At 38.4% G+C, this 15,552-nt stretch overlaps 1 protein-coding gene across 4 annotated transcripts; it reads left to right on the plus strand.

Annotated features, from left to right (window-relative positions):
- Nucleotides 1-166: 166 nt before the first annotated feature.
- Nucleotides 167-14,677, plus strand: C2H8orf88 (chromosome 2 C8orf88 homolog). Of its 4 annotated transcripts, XM_065832394.2 has the most exons (7): nt 167-430; nt 1,513-1,566; nt 3,473-3,565; nt 4,342-4,412; nt 8,392-8,476; nt 9,801-9,907; nt 14,397-14,677. In XM_065832394.2, the coding sequence occupies exons 3-7, from the start codon at nt 3,487-3,489 to the stop codon at nt 14,433-14,435; spliced, it is 381 nt and encodes a 126-aa protein (XP_065688466.1). In that variant the 5' UTR covers nt 167-430; nt 1,513-1,566; nt 3,473-3,486; the 3' UTR covers nt 14,436-14,677. The 4 variants fall into 4 exon arrangements, with proteins under 4 accessions (XP_065688466.1, XP_065688465.1, XP_065688464.1 ...); XM_065832393.2 differs by lacking the exon at nt 1,513-1,566 and having other exon boundaries at nt 168-364; XM_065832392.2 differs by lacking the exon at nt 1,513-1,566 and having other exon boundaries at nt 169-430.
- The last annotated feature ends 875 nt before the right edge of the window (nt 14,678-15,552 follow it).

Consider the following 15,552-nt stretch of genomic DNA (forward strand, 5'->3'; position numbering starts at 1 on the left):
CCTTTAATTTGCAGTCTTAGCCCTGACACTTGAGAGAGCTGGTGGCAGCACCTCAGTCTCGCCTTTCCCGCTGCCTTGGCGGGGCCGACAAAAACCGCCACGCCTCGTACGGCCCCCTTGGAGCCCGCACCGCCGCCCCGGAACGCAGCCGGTGTGGGGAAGAAGCGGGGGCAGCCCCGCTGAGGGACGCTCGGCCGCGCGACCGTTAAGCGGCTGGCGGCGACCAAGCCCGCGTGGCACGCGGCTGTAGCACGCGGCTGTGGCGTGAGGCGCCGCGCGCAGGCCGGGCCCGCCCGCCGCTGAGGAGAGCGGCGCCGGGGAGCCCGTTGGGGAGCGGGGAGGCTGCCCGGGGAGGCGGTTAGAGGTGTGCTGGGGCTGCCCTGCGATCCTTCGGCCCAAAGGCAGGCGGGAGGGGCTAGCGAGCGGTGAGGTGAGGGGCCGGACAGGCGGCCCGGCCGGGCCAGGGCGCCGCGGGTTGCTCGGTAGCGGGCGAGAGGCGGTGGCTCCCGTGGGGCTGAAGGAGCTTGTGTGGGTTGTGGTGGACCCTGAGGGGCTGGAGTGAAACCCCGCTGTGCCTCTAGCAGGGCAGAGGGTCAGTTTCTGGTTGTTCGTGGGCCTGCTAGCATCAGGGCATTTTTCACAAAAAATGTGTTAATTCTCTTTCGCATGTTCACGAAAGGGCCTTCCAAAGAACATTTCTGATGTATGCTTGTAAGCTGTCTGCTGTGAATGTCTAGCTTGTTAAGATACTCAAAGTAATACAGAAATCCTGCTGGGTCTGGTTGCCACAGCAGAGGGCTGGCTGGCTGGTGTCAGGTCACTGACTGGGGTGACTCTGAGAGGCAACTTGGGCTTTGTAAAGGGGAACTCTAGGGGTGCAGGAGGTGCCCCGCAGCAGTCGTCTCTCCTGGAAGCTTTTAGTTTCTGGCTATTAAAACTAAAACTTTTTACTTAGTCAGCTAGAACACTGTATTAGTCAGCTAGAACACTGTATTAATCCAGAAGGTCGGGCTGGACATCTTCTTGAGATCTTTTCTAGCCTCTTCCCTCAAATTAAAGGAGGAAATAGAGCTGTTACAACACTATACTGGATTTCACCTGTGCCCAAACTTGCCTCTTGTATTCTCTATTCGGCATTCTTTGAGAGTATATGTGGTTTCTTAGGCATCTTCCTCATGGAAATTAAGGGAGGGGCAGTAAAATGCGTTGTCACCGCAAGTTATCTTGTTTTCATTGACAGAAGGCTTTAAAAAGTACAGGTGTGCTGCATTCTAGAAGCTAGCTAGCCTCTTAAACAGGTTTTCTTGTTTTTAAGAACAATATGTGCCTATCATTTGCAGTCAGGGTATGAGGGAAAACTTGCCTTTTTTTAATCTTCAGATGCAAGTAACATTACTATATTCCTTTATGCAGAAATGTATGTAGTATAAACATGGTTTAAACAAACATTCCTCATCTGGACATAGTGAAATATATTGTCTATGTCAGTAATCCCAGTTCATTCACCTGCAGGAATTTTCCTTGTTGCTTTTCACTACAGCTTTAAAGGTTTTTTAAGTTGAGAAGGTAGGAAAACCAGGGAATCAAACCACGTTTTCCCTATGTTTAGCTCAACTGTTCTAATTCAGACAGTAATCATTTAACAATTGGTTTCTAAGTTGGAAAACTGTTACTTGAATATAGTAAAAGTTCAGTGTTCAAGTTCAAAAGATTATAATATAGTAAATAGATTATTTTTTTTCCATAATGCAAAGACCAATTGAAGTGGGAAGTGATACTGGATCATATTTTAAATATCCTAACTTCTCTTTTCTTGTTCCATACTGGAACTGGGTAATAATCTTTATAATTTTAACTCTTGAAGTCATTAAAGTTTCCTTTGAATATTTTTTGTTGCAACAGCTCTTACCTTGTCTTGTAAAGTCTCTTAGAGAAAACACAATTTCAGTACTATTGTTATTGTGCCAATTGTCTTTTCTGCTATTCTTTTTCTTTAAAAGAAGCTGCAATTCCTTCAAATCATGAAATCTCTCAGTTGACAAAGGAGATACGTTTGGGAAGGAGAAGAATTAAGATATAGATGTCACAAATTAAGATATTACAACTGTTGGTTTACTTATAGTGGGAGATCTGTCAGCCCAGCACCACTGTAACAGTGTTTGGTGCTTCTATAGTAGCCTGAGTGGGAAGATGCAAAACTGTATTCACTGAAGTAGATATTAAAAAACAATTATGCAAGTTTATGTAGATATATATATATATAAGGAACTCCTGTGCAGCCAGCAGACTGCAAAGGATATACTGATGTTAATTAATTAAAACCTTGTTGAATTAAATTAACTGTCAGAAAGTAGTTGGAGAGGCTGGAGAGTTGGGGGGGGGAGGGGAGAAATTTAATGAAATATAACAAGGGCAGGTGTAGAGTCCTGCATCTGGGCAGGAACAATCCCAGGTTCCAGTATAGGTTGGGGAACGACCTGTTAGAGAGCACTGTAGAAGAAAGGGACTTGGGGGTCCTGGTGGACAGCAGGATGACCATGAGCCAGCACTGTGCCCTTGTGGCCAGGAAGGCCAGTGGCATCCTGGGATGTAATAGAAGGGGTGTGGTTAGTAGGTCGAGAGAGGTTCTCCTTCCCCTCTACTCTGCCCTGGTGAGACCACATCTGGAATATTGTGTCCAGTTCTGGGCCCCTCAGTTCAAGAAGGACAGGGAACTGCTAGAGAGAGTGCAGCTCAGAGTCACAAAGATGATTAAGGGAGTGGAGCATCTCCGTTATGAGAGAAGGCTGAGGGGGCTGGGTCTCTTTAGTTTGGAGGAGACTGAGGGGTGACCTTGTTAATGTTTATAAATATGTAAAGGGTGAGTGTCACGAGCATGGAGCCAGGCTCTTCTTGGTGACAACCAATGATAGGAGGAGTAGCAGTGGGTATAAACTGGAACACAGGAGGTTCCACTTAAATATGAGAAGAAACTTCTTCACAGTGAGGGTGAAAGAACACTGGAACAGGCTGCCCATGGAGGTTGTGGAGTCTATTCTGGAGACATTCAAAACATGCCTGGATGCTGTCCTGTGTAGCCTCATCTAGGTGTTTTTGCTGCAGCAGGGGGATTGGACTAGATGGTCTTCTGAGGTCCCTTCCAATCCCTAACATTCTGTGATTCTGTGATTTGTTTCCCTCACATGTCCCCATCTCCTTTCTCCAAGTGTACAGATATGCATAAAGGAAAAAATATCTTTTTTTCAGCGGACATATCTGATTCTGTCTTGATGCAGATTTTAGCCAGCATATTCTGTCACCCAACAAAACTTGTGTTAGGCCTTTCTTCTTTTTCCTCCTCAGATACTAAAAGACAGTTATTTCTTCTTGTCAAATGCAACTAATGAGTTGCTAGCCTTGCGTGTAGAATGCTCACTTAATATCCATATGTGAAACTGAATGCTCTGTATTGATTTCTGCTGCTTTTTTAAAGTGTGATGCTACAAAATGTTAAAGGAACCTAAAAAGTTTATTGGTAAATCCCTTCAGCCAGCACGACCAGTGCATCATCTGTCTGCTAAACAAGGTGAGTAGCATGGATAACACACAGTTTGCTTTGCCAAAGCTTCAATTGATCTTACTACACCATCTCTGTGCTAAAATCTGAATTTCAACCAGGTTAGGTTTATGCAGAACTCTCTTTGATGGTATTCTAGCTTAGCATCTGAAGTTCTGGCATCAGAAAGCCAAATTGGTCTTTTCTGTTAAATTTGCATTTCTTGGGTTAGTTTGCATCTGCTACTGAAAACATAAAATACACATAGTTTGACAGATTATTAGGCTTTATTGTAAGTTTATTAAGCTTTGGAGATTATTAACCTTTAAGATTATTAAGTACGATTATTAACCTTTATTGCAAGTACAATATGTTGCACCATACCGTTCTTATCTTGGCTTCATACAAATTTAAAACAAACAAAAAGCCTAAGAAGTCATGTGGTATTTATGTCAAGTGTGTATTTTGGTTTTGTTTTTAAATTTTCGTATGCCTTCTAGATATTACAGTATTAACACTGTTGTTGTTACGTTAGAAATTCTTGTTGATCAGAGAAACTGTGACAGCAGTGATGATGTGGACACAAGCTAAGTGACATGCTAAAATTTTACTTGTTTGAAATTTGTGGAAGAAATGGAAAAATGGTGCTAGAATGATTCAGAGCTTTTAAGTTGTGAATAAATGCCCATACAATCTATTTGCAGTTGGATTTCAGTAATGTTCTTGTGACAAGTATCAAAAAATAAAAAAGTGGTGTCTATTTAAAATATTTTCTTAATGTTTTCTCTTATTTTCACGGGCATCAGCCATTCCGTTAAACTTTGAGACTGAATTACCTAGCAACAGTGAAGTATGTTTGCAGCGTAAGGTTGACTGGGTGAGTACTGCGTAAACAGTAGATAACAAAGTTGATGAAATGTATTCTAGAATGCTATAAATTGGAGGTCAGCTGATCTCTTATGTTACCAAGTGAAAAGTTAACTGTATTTCCAGCGGGGAGTCCTTGAATCTGTATGCTATAAACCAGCAATGTTAGAAGTGTTAAGTATGAGTTTCAGCAATGCTTTTCCCTGATACTTACATGCACTAGTAGCTGAAAAATACATATAATGAATTACTTATTTAAGAGTCTTATGAAAGTCTGTATGATGTTTCTTTAGTCTTGATTGAATTTAAGACAGCTATTTTAAACTTAAAGTACGTATATTCAGTCTTTGCTTATTATATGTAAAGAATAACATTAGATTTTTTTTTTCTTTCTCAGGTAGCACATGCATGAATTCATTTGAGGCAGCAAACTTGACAAAACTAGATTCTTAAACAGTACCAGTGCATTCTGTATTTCTCTTTCATCGACTCTGCTGGACTGAGCAATACATGGGCCTTAGCATCCCCAAAAAACAGAAACACACTAGTGCTTTATTGCCAGAAATACTTGGTTTTAGACATGGTACATTGTCTCTTTCAAACTTGAAACTGGTTGTAGCTGTTGAATGAAGTTTGTGGTTTTCCAACTGGAATGTTTAATGTTTCGTAGTCTGAATTTGATTTTTCTCTTGGTACTGACTTGAATGTACTTCAGACTGTATTGGAAGTTTTTTATTTTGTTGTCATTGTTGGTCTAATAATCCCATAGTTCTTATTGTATAAAGCTTCTGGAAGCTATCTTTGACTTTTTTAAAAATCAAGATGTTGACCACCTATTCTTGACCACACATACAGAAATCAACAGTTAGACTTGTCTCTTGAGCAAGGTGTCTAGAAGAACCAACTATTCCTTTTTAGAACAGGTCTGTGATCAGTAATGCCGTGGTACTCAGTTTTGTCTGTATTAGGCTCCATGTATCTAGATACTGCATTTCTTTGAAGTTAGTGTGTGTGTATATATATATATATATATTTTTTTTTCCTTTGGCATAGGATACTGAGAAGGTTTTTTAATGGTTTTGAGTATCAGCTGTTTCATGGGTACGTGCAAATACCAGCTGATTAGTACTCTCTGAACTTGATTTCAGTTGATGGGCAGCATTGGCTTGGAGGCTGGCATAGCAAATTCACAGAACATTTTTCTAAGCAGGAACATTCAGTAGCTAGCTCTGAAGATACAGAGACCTGAATCTGATGATACAATGTTTTATTTTATCACTCTTTCATGAATCTTTCCCAATATTCTGTGTGTTTAAAAAAGCATTAGTGAAGATCTGAGAAACCTGTGCTTTGTTATCCATTTGCTCTTTGGCTCCTGATTTGGCTCCCCATTCTTAGAATAATATATTTTGCTTCAAGAACCTGTTCTTCAAAATTGTATTTTAGGTGATTTAAAACTTATTGCCTTTTTGGCAAGACAGTAATAGTGCTCTGTATGTACAAGCATAAAACTTTAATTATCCTCATCCCCTTTTCTTCCCCCTCCTTTTACAGAAGATAAATTATCACAGCAATAAACACACTGTAAGATGAAAAACAAGAACAACTGTTGAAATAACACTTAGTATTGCTAAAGGAAAACCAACTTGTTAGAATTTTTATACCTCTCATGGTGTTATGTCGCAGTGGTCTATTAAAGATACAATAAATATTGAAGTTTATGTAAGTTAAGATACAGGAAATACAGGTTACTTTTTGGAAAGCTTGGTGAATGGTGAAGATTTTAAAAAGTAAAGTAAATTGTGTTTGCCACTAACTTATAAATAGATTTTTGAAAAACAAAATAGGCTTTAGAAATGGAGAAAAAAAAGCCAACTCTGACAAACCAGGTTCTTAAAGCAGTGAAAGAACTGAAGAAAAATCTGACAACTGAATTCTCTGAACAGTTTTACTCTGCGATATTTAGTATGCATGCTTAAAGCTGATTAGACTTCTTCCAGGGAAAAAGAATCATCATTATGGCACATCAAAAGTGCTGGTCAGTGTTAGATTCAACTCTGAGTAATCTAAAGAGCTGTAAATTATAGTAGTAAGACTACTGTCTGAGAAACTTAGAGTGCGAAACTTGTAGTCTTAAGTCTTGGAGGAAGTGCAAAAGAGCTACTATTAATAATGAACACAGTGGTAGTGCTCGTATCTAAGACGTTAGCCTGTATTCTAGGGAATTTCCACGAAACTAGTGTTCAGAGTGAAAGTGCCTGAATACTCACTGTGCCCTAGCTGGATAATTTAAAGCAGAGAATAATTTTTACTCCTTTATGGTATACAAAGAATTTTCAGAAGATCTGCAGAGTGTTGAGTCCACTACCTTAGATCTGTTTGAGGTAGAGGGACTTGTAAAGTCTCCATTAGTCTTCATGAGTTTTCATTTATTACTTCTTATCTACCATTTAAAAATGATGTTGAGCTTCAGAAATACATGCATTGCTCTAGGGATATTCTTTGTGGATAGATTCCTTCTTTGTGGATGGATTTCAGATAGAAACATGTGTGAGTATTGTGGTGATACTCAGATGTCAAGTTTTGGACTTAAAACCAAGGATAATAGAACTCTTGGTATTGTAAAGCAGTTGGCAGGATGATGTGATGGGAGATGGTGCAGAAAGAAGTGTTAAAGTATTGTGATGATATTGTCTGGCACATTGCTGTAAATTCTGCTTTATCATGCATGTCTTTCTTGTGGATTTGAGAATCTGTTAAATCCTTGTTTGTACTTGGAAAGAGCCTTTGAAGAGCCAAGACTTGTGAAGACTAGTTGAACATCACAAAGCAGTTAGAATTAGCAGTGTGGCTCTCTGTTAACTTCATTCTCTGAAATCCTTAGATTTTTCAGAGTTTTTCCCCAGAAGTTATAGACAAATCAGCAAAAGATAACTAAATTTCAACCACAGAAAAAGGCAGTGCAAGCAGGGTGGATAAGATGCTATTAATAATTTCTAGTCTTAGCAGACCGTGAAAGCTGGTGCTGCAGTTACCACACAAAGTGTAAACTGCCATCTCTGTCTGCTTTTGACAAATGCTCCCCAAAATTTTCAGTTCTTCCTACCCTTCTCCACCCCCAAATCTGTATCAGAATGAGGTTAAAATTCCTTAGCGAAACCTGTGGAGCCTTTTGGGAGCCAAGACAAATTGTTGAGAGTAAACTGTTTTCCTCCTTTCCAAAACACTCACTTCAGGGCTTTGGCAGCTGTAAGGAACTTGGCATTATACTGTAGATGTTGGGTATTGATGCTTATGAAACCTTTTGCTAGGTGAGAGAATCCTGATCTCTCTTGTAGTTTTAAGGAGAGTCCTTCCTGCTTTTATTACTCCCCAGGGTAGCAGCTTCTGTCTGTGTTCTCAGCGAGATAAGAGAAAAGGAGGAGGTAATTGTGTTCTTTTAGAAAAACTAGCAGTAGCACTGTAAATTTTTTTCTAAAAGATTGCTGTCTCAAATGTCCTTACCTATACTGCTTTGAAGGTCATTTAATTCCTTTATTGTATGTAGTCAAGAGTAACAAACATTCTACAGAGTCAAATTTTAAATTACTATTATTCCTATTTTCAGTTTTCTGCAGTTATTTTTCAGGTCCTTCATCTTTCTAGTTAGAGGTGCATCAACTGTTATAAATAGATACAGTTCTGACTACAGTTAAATTTGTGCAAGACTTTCTTTTCAAACTATTGTTATACTATAAAGAAGATGGTGATTCACTTGCAAGGAGTAGAAAAAATGAACTATTTTTTTTTTTTTTGTGCACACAAGGTATTAATTGTCCAAAATCTTGGTAATGGGCGAAGGCAAAATTGAGTACTGAAACTGTTACAACTGTTATTTTTAACTAAGAAACAAACATCCTTGTTTTAATAAGTTTAAAGGAAACAAGTTTTATAACCTAATTTTGTAAAATATATCACAAAAATATTTTAACTCTTCCCTCATATTTTAGTTATCTGAAATGACTGAAGTGAAGATCTTAACTCAAACTATGATGCCCTGTCAACCTAACCAGCATGAATCAGAAGCCAAAAAAGGTAAAATAGTGCATGAGTGTCTGTGTCAGAATTGTATTTTCTGGATGGAGGACAGTTGAACTTTGAAGAGATGTGTGCTGCATGTTATTTTTTCTGGTTAGCCAGTGCTTTGAGAGTTTGAATTCCTTCTGTACCTCAGTTTGAGAGCAATATGAAACTTTCCTGTTCTTCACAAAGTGTAGAACTTGGCCATAGGTGAGGTGGGAAACCCTCACTGGTAGACTTGCTTGCATATAATGGTGTACCAGTCTTTAAAAAAAGACCAACAAAACTCAAGCATGAAAAAAATTTCTTCACTCGAAATCTCAGTTTTCTGTAAATTGCTTATGTGTATAGAAGTACAGGTCTGAGTTGTGTCCTTTAGCCTGTTGCAGGGGTCAGTCACGGCATACAATCTTTAAGACTATTGTATGCAATCAATTTAAGAATTTAGTAGTTTGACTTCCTTATCCTACTCTTGCTACAGTACTTCTGAAAAATGTATATTCTGATGGTTAGAAATCACTTAATTTCTTTTATGATTAGTCCTGGACAGTTTGTTCTTGTGTAAACACTGTCCTTAAGGTTTGCCCTACATAGTTTTCTTTCTGTAGTGCCTGTCACTCAACACCCATAGAGCATAGTAGTGTTTCTGTCATGGTTTGGTAGCTTAGAATGGAATCATTGAATAGTTTGGGTTAGAAGGATCCTTCAAAGGTCATCTAGTCCAACTCCTCTGCAATGAGCAAGGACATCTTCAACTAGATCATGTTACTCAAAGCCCCATCCAACCTGAACCTTTGAACTCTCACAGCTACTTCATTGGTATTAATCTGTTTGCAATTTTACATGCAACAGATCTGATAATTGCTTTTACCCGTTGAAAGGCATCAACGTAATCGCTCCAAGAAAAGAGACAATTGGGTTTTGTTATTCATCCTGTAGAAACATGTGCCATTTTGGTGTGAATTATAAATAGATTTTCTTCTAGGCTTTCATGACAAGTTTGTGGTGTCCCTGTTAATTAGAATAAGATACAGAGAGTCTGTCTTTCATATAAGGTTGGACTCTACCTTTTTGTGTTCTTTTGTATTAAAACAACAAACACTAATGAGCTTGAAACAGTCCTCAGTATTTACTAAATCAGTTTGATAAAGTGAAATGCTCTGTAATTAACTACAAATTGTCCTGATGGAAGGTCAGACTGCTGGTTTTAGTATTGATTTTTTTGTATTCCACATGCAGCATTTTTACCCTTCTGTAAGAAACCAGATCAATTCTCTGAATTCCCAACCTTGATACCTTAAACAGCAATGCTGAACTTAGTAATTTTATGTATTCACAGAAAGGATCAAATACAGCAGAGACTTCCTTTTGAAACTTTCAAGTGTTTCTCTCTCTCAGAAGAAGCCAGAGTTTCTTCCTGATCATCCAATTGTACTTGAAAAGCCAGTAAGTGCATTTTTCATACTAAGTGAAGCTATAAAAACATAATGGAGGTTTTGACAACCCATTTGATAGGAAACCTTCTTCTTCAGACTAGCCTGCCAAATTGATAAAACCTTCAAAAGACAGATTGCAGTTCAGCTTTGTTACTTTTGTACATAGCTTTCCCAGTCGATATTTGGCATTTTACCATGGCAAGTACTATACAAAGGAAAAAGGTTTTTTCTTTGTTTTCAGGAAAAAGATCAGGTGTGTTTCCAAATCTAAAGTCAGTATGAAAACGTATTAAAGCTTTTTACTATGAAACCACAGTACTTAGCTTTGGTGTTCTATGTGATTTCCATTTCTGTCTTTTCAAAATATTAGAGAACAATATTGATAAATTCCTAGCTTGGTGAAAGTTTGATGCCAGTGTTTAAGTTGTCCATTCATCAGTGTCCACTACAAAACTGTTAATGAGCTGAATGCAGTTTGTGTTAGCATTATCTCTGGTCTGTGTTGTTGGGAGAAATGAGTAGAAATTAATGGTGAATGTGAAGGAATGTGAGTGACACTTTAACCTTTGAGATTAAATACTCAAATACTTTGTATGTTAAGAGAAAAAAGCTAAGGGTTTGCCTTCCACACACCAAGAGTGGAAAAATGTTCTTGGGTAGAAACATTATAATACCTAATCAAGGCTACTTACTAGGCTGCTTTTGAGGCCATTGGGGTGTAGTTCTTCTAGAAATAGGATTTCTATCCTGGAGAAGTATGTCCAGATGACTACTGTGTTGGCCACAATTTGAGGCAGTTTTAAACTTTTAAAATTTACATTTAGAAGAACAAATTTGAAGTAGTGTATTACAGTAATCAGTTTTCCCACATCTTACTTTTTACATCTTTCTGTTACATTTGTCCTCAATGTGAAAGCTTCACTTGTTTGAAAATCTGCCTGTAGCCAGGGAAGTTTCAACTCTTGAATTTCTTATTCTGTCCTCCCCCCTCCCCACCTTCCTGTAGCTTGAGTTTCTAAGGGAGGCACATTTGGTCATATATACACTTTCACATGGTTATGTTCAAAGGCAAAGGAGGAATCCTGCAGAAATGGAATTGGTGGATGAATAAACTCTAAAATGCCTCAACATGGCTAAATTGCAAATAATTTGAGTAGAGGGAAACGAGGATAGTAAAAACTGATGCAAGCCAAGATGGGTTGCATGTATTTTAAAAGTTTGTTTTGGGGCTGGAGGATCTATGTCTGCAGGATGTGTATTCAGTTATATATAGTCTTGTCTTTAGAATAAGAGTATCTCACTGTTTGTGATGCCTGCTCTTAAAATCTTTCCCTTGCTTTGTGTTAGTCATATGTATGTGAGCCCCCACCTGCATATGCTAGTTTATCATACAGATAAAAAAGCAGTGAGTTTTCTGGTTTTATTCAGCTGCAAAAGGGGATGAAAAAATTATAAACCCTTATTAGTCAGGATGTTGTATTAGAATAACAGTGCGTCACCTAGCTATCATTATTGGTGTCTTAAGCACAAAGTACGAAAGGTTGAGTAGGAAGCTAAAGGATGTTCACATTAAAAGAAAGCAAAAGCTGGTGAATTTGCTGTGTGATCTTGGAGAAAGTGTTGAAAAGGATATTGCAAGTAGACTGGTCTCATAAGTAAATAAAGGTGATATTATTAGCTTACCAATCATACTTCAGAAGTTAGTTCCACATTGTAAGTATGCGACTTGGTCAGTGATAGTCTGTTTTTTTCTGAATTGACTAGAATAAATGTTTTGCTGTTAATATAGTATAAAACTATCCGCTGTTATGCTCTAGTGTCGAATTTTAGTATAGGCATTGAATTTTCAGTATTTTAGGAGTTTGGAGGAGTATTAATATAATTAAACATATAAGTTCTTTGGACTGTCTTAAGATGTATTTTGTATGTCAGCATGGATATACCAGCTTGCTTTTCAATAAGCAGTTTCCTTATTGGCAAGGAAGAGGAAAAAATCACTGGTATTTCCACAAATGTTATAAGAGCTCAGTTAACGTAGAAACCTTGTTAGAAATCCCTTTGCCATATACTGAAATAAATATTTTATTTGTGGGACATTGAACCCTACCCAGCAATGCACTTTCTATAAAAAGATTGAAGCACTCAAAGATGTTAAGTTTTTCTGTATGGGAATATAAATATAGGAACCTGTGAATAGAACAGAAACAGTCTTACCCAGGAATGCCTTAGACTTGACTTGGCCTGTCAACTAATGGATCTTACTTTCAGGTCTCATATATTAGTGTGAAAAATACATGTTGAATGTCAAGAATGAGCAGTGACAAAACACATTTCAGAATTAGAAGAAAAAACCCCAGTAACTACAAACATTTTTATGGGACAAAGACCTGTATTATTTTCCTCTTCTGAGTTAGCTGCATTTCTTGGAAAGCATTACTAGTGAGACTTTTGTGCAATACAGGACTAATTAGTCAATATGGAAATAGGAGAGTCCTCTGTTCAGAATGTGGGGCTCATTAGCGTATAGCTCCTCTTAAAACAGTGACACTGAATACACAATTTTTCTGTCCAGGAGAGGGTTTATCTCAAATGAGAATAGTCTGAGCCCAATATCACATAAAAAGATTGAGCCTGGAATGGATTTTTCTTAATACTTCTTACAAAATGTAGATTGAAGGAAAACCATTCCATAATTCTTGGCCATGTTACCTGAGAAGGCACCTGAAATCAAAGAAAAAGTGAAGATAAACTCAAAACTAATTTATCCAGAAAAGGCAATGATTTCAGGCCCCTTCTGTTGCAGTGCAGTGACATCAGTCTGTCGTGTTAAATTGCCTTCTTTGTGTGACACCTTGCTTATTGAGACAGGCTGTCAGAGTTCAACCATTCTGCACTGAAGTATAGAACAAGTTGATTAATAGTGGAAAGCCTTGAAGAAGTACAAACAGCTTTAGTTTTGGTGTGAACAGTGTTTTCCAGATGCTGTGTATTTCTAATCTGTTAGTGATGAGACAGTTATAATCTACAGCCTTGTTTTGGGTTATTTGTTTGTTTGTTTGTTTTTGCTTGTTTGTTTTTCTTTCCTAAGCATGTTTTTGGTAGCTTTTAATGAATTTTCCCAGAATCATTTAGTTTGGAAGGGACCTGTTGAGATCACCTAGTCCAACTCCAGTGCCCAAGCATGAGTGTAAGTTGCCCAGGATCATGTCCAGTCACATCTTGAGTATCTGCACAGGCAAAGACTTCAGAGCCTCTCTGTGGAGAGGTTGCACAAGTTGTTGCAGTGCTCGGTCACTCTCCCAGTAAAAACAAAAACAGAAACAAAACCAAAACAAAAGAACAAAAAAAAACCCAAACAAAAACCCCAACAACAACAAAACCACAACAAAACAACAACAAAAACACACACACACACACACAAAATTGGGTTGGGAAGGCTGTGAAAGCTGTGTCTCTCTCATCAGATTTTATTGTATGTTCCCAATAGTTAAAAAGAAAAAAAGAAATCTTTCTCACAGCCTCTGTGTTTTCTAGAACGGTGGGAAAGATAGGCTAATATTAAGGACATCCTGTAGCAGAGCTGATAATGATAGGGAGAAAATATCAGAATGTTTCTGTTCCTGAAATCTCTAAGGTAAGTGCTGAGCTGGATTTCTGTGCAGCTTTGCTTGTGGCATCCTGATAACGAGTTATCTAAAGAGAGTACTCTTTTAGTAGAGCAGTACCAGAAATGATAGCAGAATGTTTGTATCCTGATGATACCATTATTCAGGACTTGTTTTCAATGGAGTATGCAAAACTACTTAATTTACTTAAACAGAACAGCAAGTGGTGTTCAACTGTTCCATTATTCATCCTCTTTCTTCTGCACTTCAGTTTCCCTCATGCACCAGATTCTGTAGTTACATGGGAAAATTACAGTGTGTTGACTGATCCTGTGTCACTCCTTTTGCTGTATAGAAACCAGAGGGATCAGTGAGATGCACGGGTAATTTAAACGAATGATGCTTAAAAGGGGCAAAAGGAGGCATCCAAGTAAATTCCTAATGACAGACAATCCTACAACATGTCAATGATCTTGTATTTAAGAGTAGGTGGTTGTCAACGGTTTGCTGAAATGAGTGTTCAGGTGGTTCTTACCCATCTTAAGATTTCTGTAGTTGTGAATTTTTGAAGTATATGGCCATCTGTGTGTAAAAGTCATATTTTCAAATGCAGAAATCTTCCTAGAGTGACTTGTACAAGTCTGTTGTTACAGTTAGTGGCCTGTGGGTTGCATTTGTCCTGAAAGACATTGAGGTTTTTGAGATGTGGAGACCAGGGCTACATACACACAGCTCATGATTTGAACTGAACTGATATTACTGTGTTAATAAAGTTTGACAGGAAGCTTTCAGATTAAATCTCTGATTAATGAAGGATTATAAGCAGACCCATGAAAACTTGGCTTAAATGACCTCTTATGACTGAAGTAATTTGAGGGTTTGTTTGTCTTACAGGAAAAGAGCAACCCTTCTATGGACATAGGCAAGAAGTGACAGGTTGTTTGGAAGATCAGAAATCCATCAATGAAGGAGCTACATATGATGCAGATCTCTGATATTTTTGAAGGTACTTGGGTACCTACAGGTCAAAGTAGGACCCTATGAAAATTACGGAAGTGCCTGTTTCTTCTTGTAATTGCCTGAGTACTTTAACAGTCAAACCTTTAATTTGTAATGCCTGAGATGGTAATACAATGACAGTGAAAATAAATACTATTACATTTTGCTGTGACAGAATTTTGTGCTTGAATTGTCTGTGTTATGTAGCCACATAGTTTGTCTGACCATAAAGTCTAAACCAATACTTGACTGGGGCTTTTTGCTTGCTCCCACCTCCTTTCCTTAGCAGTAATAATGGAACAACAAATACTGGCTGTGTCCAATCTCAGATGTCTTAGGGTACGTACTCTGCTGGCTTAATTTCTTTTTTCCCCAAAACGTCACTTGCTTGCTTTCTTAATTTGAATTCTCTGTTCCTTAAAATTTAGGGAATACGTACCTTCTTTCAAGGTACAAAGTCTCTCATTACTAACAGTTTCACTAAAATGAGAAATCTCTCATCATGAATCAGAACAAGAAAACTGTCTACACATTGCATTAATAGAGTAGAACCACAGAATCATTTGGGTTGGAAAAGACTTTAAGATCCAGTCCAGCCGTTAAACATAAGTGCAAAGTCCACCACTAAACCATGTTAGCCCATGTCACATCTTTTAAATGCCTCTGGAGATGGTGACTTCACCACTTCCCTGGGCAACCTGTTCCAATGTCTGACAACCCTTTCTGTAAAGAAATTTTTCCTAATATCCAATCTAAACCTCCCCTAGCACAACTTGAGGGCATTTCCTCTTGTCCTATCATTTCCTACTTGGGAGAAGAGACCAACACCCTCCATGCTACAACCTCCTTTCAGGTAGTTGTAGACAGTGGTGTCTCCCCTCAGCCTCGTTTTCTCCAGGCTAAAAATGGCACACAATGTATAAATAACTCATGTCCTCAGCTAGGAGCTGGAAAACAGTTGGGATACCCTACATTTACTGGGGGCCTTTGTTTAGGCAACTAATTTTGCCTCATAACTCCATTGATACAATGGAAGCTGAAATGCCTTGGT

This window comes from Patagioenas fasciata, chromosome 2 (genome assembly GCF_037038585.1).
Source record: "Patagioenas fasciata isolate bPatFas1 chromosome 2, bPatFas1.hap1, whole genome shotgun sequence".
Classification (NCBI taxonomy): domain Eukaryota; kingdom Metazoa; phylum Chordata; class Aves; order Columbiformes; family Columbidae; genus Patagioenas; species Patagioenas fasciata.